Source organism: Triticum aestivum, chromosome 7A (genome assembly GCF_018294505.1).
Source record: "Triticum aestivum cultivar Chinese Spring chromosome 7A, IWGSC CS RefSeq v2.1, whole genome shotgun sequence".
NCBI lineage: Eukaryota > Viridiplantae > Streptophyta > Magnoliopsida > Poales > Poaceae > Triticum > Triticum aestivum.
Genome location: NC_057812.1, coordinates 433,321,828 through 433,328,404, shown reverse-complemented (window position 1 = coordinate 433,328,404; position 6,577 = coordinate 433,321,828). Strand labels below are relative to the sequence as shown.

The window sequence follows — 6,577 nt, the reverse complement described above, 5'->3', positions numbered from 1 at the left end:
TTCCCTAATGATCGCTCCATATCTTCCTGCTGAATCGCTCTTTATATCCATAACTACTTGCTTGCAATCCGAAGAGTCTATCATGTTCCGAACATGTATATCCGCCGCAAGTGCTAGGGCTTCCCTCACCGCGATGGCTTCAAGTGTAGCTGGGTCCTGAACCCCTACTATTACCAGCGCTAAACTGCCAATAAAATTACCATCGCCATCTCTACAAATAGCTGAAACAGCCCCGCCTCTGCCTTGGTGGGTTGCTGCATCAACATGGATTTTGTGAAAGCCCGTCGGTGATGCCTTGGGCCTCAGAGCTCGTCCTTGAACTGGAGCTATAGTTTGCCTTGTCTCTTCCTTTTTAGAGATCATTCCAAGTTCTTCAATAAACCTATTGACAAAGGAGTATGTCACATGAGGGCTTTGAAATATACCTTCCTGGATTGCCTTCCGACGAGCTGCCCAGATCGCCCACAATGTAACTGAAAGTTTCACAAATATGTCATGTGAGAAAAGCTCCATCAATGTGAACAACCAGTTCTTTGCGCCGGGCTCCGTGGTTGATATCAATTGTTGTGTCATCTCATCATCGACCAGGACCGAGATGCATCGTGACATCGTACAGTTCATAAGTGAATGTCTCTATAAATCTGGCGCTCCACATATACCGCATGCCGGTGAGTCTGTCATGTGCCGGTGATACTAGTATATAATACTCCCCGTTACAACCAGTCCGAGGAAAGACAACCCATGTTTGGCTTAGGCCCACGTATATCGGCCACTTACACTGACGTACGGGCCACGTTTTTTGTTTTTCAGGGAACGTATGGATCACGTCTTTGTGACCCCCGTCTGCGCAGAACTACGAGATCCATCTCTCGATCTGAGCCGCGTAAAACCCTAGCCGTCTCCAAATCAGTCATCCGCCACCCCCCCCCCCCCGGCGCCGCCGCCGCCACCTCCATGGACACTTCCCTGGCTGCCGCCGCTGTCACCGCAGAGGCCTCCGCCCCCGCCGCGGCATCAACGGAACCTTCCGCGGCTCCTGATGCCTCCCCTGCAGCCTCCTCCTCCTCCGCTGCCGCCGCCGCCGCCGAAGACCTCGCGGGGGGCGTGGCGGCATTGAGCCTGGACGAGCGGTTCGACTTGCTGATGAGCATAGGCGAGGAGTGTATTCAGCCTGACGAGCTCAAGCGGCTGCTGCAGAACAAGCCCGTCCCTATCTGCTACGACGGGTTCGAGCCCTCTGGCCGAATGCACATTGCCCAGGTTCGACGGAAACTTACCGCCTTCCCATCTAATAACTTCGGATCGAATGTGCGACTCGGTCAGGAGCATCCAGGAGGATACCTTCGGTTGTCAGGAAGAGTTCTTGGACAGGAATCTCGGATTTCAACTAACATCGTTACCAAATTTATGAGTGCAGTATATGACTATCAAGTGTGCTGTTACCTGTTCGGGTGGTGTTATCATGTTCATTCATGTTGTGATATGTGTCTACAGTCGTACTCTAGGTCTTTGTTGACCAGCTAATTTAATACCCAAACAAGAAGGTTATCACTTAGCATGGTATTACCTAGCTGGATGCTTACACTAGATGTATGCCTAGCCTACTTATTTCTGCTATCCATAAAACTAGGGAGTAGTCGAATTTTGATTTTTTTTCTAACTCTTAATCATATGTGCAATTGTGCATCAGATTAGTTAAATAGCATGTGCTGATTATAGATGACTGGGTGGTTATATTTGTGCTAGTAGTTTTTGGTTAAACTGCTGAAGTCTTTGAAGAATAAGAAACCAAAAGAAAAGTGTTAGTTCAGAGAACAAAGAGAGAGTGTGCAAAATAGTAGCATAAATAAAACTAGAAAGAAGTCAGCAATAAAAGCTCCTGAAAATAAGGAGCACTATCCTGATTCGTTCTGTATGGGAGCGCCAGTAGGTTGTGGTTATAATACCCAGCCTTGATTTCTCCGGCTCTGTCAAACTAGAAAGATTAGTGAGTTTACCGCTCCCATATTTCGTTGCTTTGTTGTTCCATAAGATTAATAATAAGAATGAAACATCCTAGTATAAATGTTAATCTTACACGTGCCTTTAGCAATTCTTGATGTGCTTCCACAATTATTATGATGCCAGTACTACACATTGTGAAAATGGTTACTTTAGTGATGCAATGAGGCCAATATGCGCAAACTGTCAGATTGCAAGACCTGATAGGACTTGCTGGTGATAGACATTCTCATGTATTGTATTCACAGGGTGTTGTGAAGACAATTAATGTTAACAAGATGATCAGAGCGGGATGCAAAGTGAAAATCTGGATAGCAGACTGGTTTGCACAGCTAAACAACAAAATGGGTGGTGATCTGAAAAAAATCCAGACTGTCGGGCGCTACATGATTGAAATATGGAAAGCAGCTGGTATGAACCTTGATGGTGTTGAATTCTTATGGTCTTCAGAGGAAATTAATAGGCGTGCAAATGAATACTGGCCACTTGTAATGGACATTGGCAGGAAAAATAATATCAAAAGAATAACGAGGTACGGCCATTTAAATTGCATATGCATCCAGATGATTCTTGACTTCCAAAGTTCGAACTCAAACATAATTTTGCCATTTCATTTTTCCTTACTTCACAGGTGTTGTACGATTATGGGTCGCTCTGACAATGAGGAATTGACTGCTGCACAGATCTTCTATCCTTGCATGCAGTGTGCTGATATATTCTTCCTGAAGGTTAGTATATTTATATTGCAGACACCGCTCTGTAAAATTTTAGTTTAACCATTCACATAATTTAAGTAAGGCTATTGATATATTTCTATTTCACTCGATATTGTAGGGTGGTATACCTTTATTCTAGATTTTTAGATTGTCATTGATTCTCTCTAATCTGTTTCTGTTTGTAGGCGGACATATGCCAGTTGGGTATGGACCAAAGGAAGGTTAACATGTTAGCAAGGGAATATTGCGATGACATCAAAAGGAAAAACAAGCCAATTATTCTGTCACATCGTATCCTGATCTGCCACTGCTGTGTTGTTTATTTTTTTTCTGCAGTGTGTTTTGTCTTAATATATTGATATATGTGTCTCGGTGGTTATGTCGTTAGAATTCCTTTGTAGTGTGTCATTGCCAGGTCGTATAATTTTTTTTGTTCCTTAACATGAATTACAGATATGCTCCCCGGTTTCAAAGAAGGCCAGGAGAAGATGTCAAAGAGTGATCCGACATCGGCTATCTTTATGGAAGATGATGAGGTTCTAAATTTTCTCTTCATGAACAACCTTTATTTATTTCAAAAGCTTATGCCACCTAATCATTCCATACAACCTCATCCAGAGATGTTTGAATGTTGAAAGATATTACTTGGCTAGGATATTGTAGGGTATGGTCCTTGTTTGCCATGCAAGAAAATGAAGCCCTAACCAGCATATTTGGATGTTAGGTTTGGCGATTTAAAAAATACTTCTACTCTTGATATGCGTAGACATGTTATTTCTAGCATTTTTAGAAGTTCTACCACTTCAGTCTGGTCTGCACTGTGTTCATCATTTGCTTAGAACTTGTCTTTGTCGTTCAATTGATCTTGTAGATGGCATGTGGTCATGATATTATCAATTTCTCAAGCTGGAATTTATAGAGCAAAATTTGTTTGTCAAGGTTTTGCCCTTTTCCTGAGCTGATATTGTACCCTAACCAAATTTATTGCAGGCTCAGGTAAATTTGAAGATAAAGCAAGCTTTCTGTCCTCCCAAAATTGTTGATAAAAATCCGTGCCTGGAGTACATCCAGTACATTGTTTTCCCTTGGTTTGACAAGTTTGAGGTTGTCCGCAAAGAAAACAATGGCGGTAACAAGTAATATTCTTTTCTTGGACTTACTAAAAATTTAAAAATCTTATCTGTGTTGGTTGAATAAACACACACACCTTAGTTAATCTCTGTTGAAAGTTTTGTACTATTGACTTTTTTTTGTTTGGAGTTATAACCATGCTTGCTTTGAAACAGGACATTTTTAACCATGGATGAGCTTGTTGCTGATTATGAAGCGGGTGGTTTGCATCCTGCCGACGTTAAACCTGCTTTGGCGAAAGCGATCAATGAAATATTGAAGGTAATAGTTTTTATCATGTTTTTTTTCTTCAGTAAGGTGGTGCAGTCTTTCACGAGTCATTAACTTATGCACTCTCAGAGCATTACCAGTTTCTGTTTGTTTTTTGATTTGTTCCACTGCTGTATTTTTCATAATTCATTATTTAGTAAATTGTATTGTGAATTTGTAATGCCTGAGATGGTTTCTGTTATTTTTTTATCATTCTGTCGCTGCATATCTCATATTTTGTGCCATACCTGGCAAATAGTGTCGATGGATTACTTTTATTGTGGAGGTGTCAATCTTGTGGCCTATTAATGCAATTATTAATCTGGACACCTGTGTTTTCTTTTCAATCAAGTTCCTTTTTAGAGATATACTACTCCCATCTGAAAATATAAGACGTTCTTTCAGTTCAATTTGAACTGCAAAAACATCTTATATTTTGGGACGGAGGTAGTAATTTGTAATGTCTCATATTTATTCATGTATAGATTTGTTTGGCCTAATACCATTTTACACTTTTCAGCCTGTTCGTGACCACTTCAACAGCAGCAGTGAAGCCAAAATTCTCCTCAATACTGTTAAGGTACAACTTTGTACCCACTTGCATGAATGAATGTTAAAATAGAATGCTGGCTGTTATCTGGTTATGTAACTTACTCCAGACACATTAAGACTTTGCAACTTATTTCATCCTCATCCCCTGTGCTTCTGCTCTGAAGTGAATGATAACAGCAAGTTGCCGGTTTCATTTTGAAAAAATGGTATATATCTAGATAAATTTCCCCCGATTCTGACAATGGGTTAATATATTTCCCCTGAATCTAACGAATGGAATTTTGATTTCTAGTACATTATCAGTATCTTGAGCCATTTTTTTTGAGAATCGCCCGCGGGGGGGGGGGGGGGGGGGGGGGGGGGGCGGTATGTCCCCACCTGAATATATTACTCAAAGCAGCGGAACAAACCGCAATTGTTATAAGAATTACATAGGCACGTTGACACATGAGGACAGGAAAGAACGCTACGAGAACACGTCTTCACTATATCCGTTTGCTTTTTGACCATGTTGTCGGTGATATTTTATTCAGTAGGCATAGCTGTGCATACTTGAGTGCATTTGTTCAGTTTGACTTCGAATGTGTGTTTTGCAAGGAATTTAATCAATACTCTTTCTCACGGTAATCAATACTTCAAACTCTTATGGGTTCTAGATATATCTGCGAGTACTTTGCAAGGAATTTAATCCGGACACCTACTCTTTTGCAGAAGTACAGGGTAAGCAATTGAGGAGCAAATACCTTCCTGGTCATTACATGGACACCCAACAGACAATGGAAGCATACACATTTTGGTTGGCAGAGTTTCGTGGGCACAATTTTTGGCAATACTAATACCTCTATTGCTGATATGCATCAGAAACTGTCGTGATTATGTTGATCAGTGTACAATATCTTTGCGTGTCACCTTCAATTGAGAAGTTATAAGACGCTTGGCGTGACATTGTAGCTAACATTTAAGGTAAACGCATTAAATCAGGCGACTGATTTTGTCAATTGTCAGTCCGTTCAATAGGGTCTGTGCATCTGCGTGGCCCTTACTAGCGCATTGACTGGCATGCTTCCATACGAGTTTGGTTCTTGTTTCGGTTCGTTTGGTTTCAAGTGCCCAGGCTGTGTCACATCGTTTGGTTGCTCGCGTTTTGGAGTTTTGCACTATCTAGCAGATACGCTATATCCTTGCCGGCCTGTAATTTTTTTGAATTTTGCTTGTAAATCTTTACACGCAGTCCAAGCCTGCCCGTCAGCTATATATACGTGGTTGGGGGCTTTTTATGGTTCGCGTATGGGATAAGCTCTGCCGCAGTCCGTCCCTCTCGTCTCCTTAGCTTTCTTTGGTAAGCAATTAGTCGCTCGTTTCTTTTCGTTTCTCGCGAATCCAAGGCTGGTGGTGTTCGCCGGCGGGGGGCGGCGGATGCGGAGCTCCTTGCCGCAAAGTGCATGGTGGTGGCCGGAGAAGAAGGAGCCGTAGATAGGCTTGCTACCGTAAAGGGAGGATCACGCTTACACCCATGCTTGCTGCAAGTCGGCGGAGGAGTTCTACCCCGACCTTGATGATTGAGTCGGCCTTCCTAGGTTTCATTGTTTAGCTATGTATATGAACTTTGGTTGTGTTGTGAACTTTGTAGCGCGAATTGGTTTTTTAAATTTACAGAATGAACTATGGTGGATTAGTTCAGCTGGGACCTTAAAGTTCCCGCAAAAATCGTTTCAGGGGGACCCTAAAACAATTTTGCAGTACCGGTTTATACAGTCTACTAGAGTTGCTCTTATGTGTTTGGATGCACATGCACTATAATTTAGCTTGATATGATTACCTTAGCACATCAACATGGTGAGCTTATTAGCTATCATCGTGACTAGTGTTGTCATTGTATGTTACATAGGAGCAAAACCACAATGGCGGCGAATTGGACAAAGATTATG

General features: G+C 42.0%; 1 protein-coding gene across 1 annotated transcript; it reads left to right on the top strand.

Annotated features, from left to right (window-relative positions):
• Window positions 1-868: 868 nt before the first annotated feature.
• On the top strand, window positions 869-5,755 carry LOC123147402 (tyrosine--tRNA ligase 1, cytoplasmic). Its single transcript, XM_044566640.1, has 9 exons — window positions 869-1,260; window positions 2,250-2,533; window positions 2,633-2,729; window positions 2,903-3,008; window positions 3,171-3,253; window positions 3,708-3,853; window positions 4,004-4,109; window positions 4,618-4,677; window positions 5,361-5,755. The coding sequence occupies exons 1-9, from the start codon at window positions 955-957 to the stop codon at window positions 5,379-5,381; spliced, it is 1,209 nt and encodes a 402-aa protein (XP_044422575.1). The 5' UTR covers window positions 869-954; the 3' UTR covers window positions 5,382-5,755.
• The last annotated feature ends 822 nt before the right edge of the window (window positions 5,756-6,577 follow it).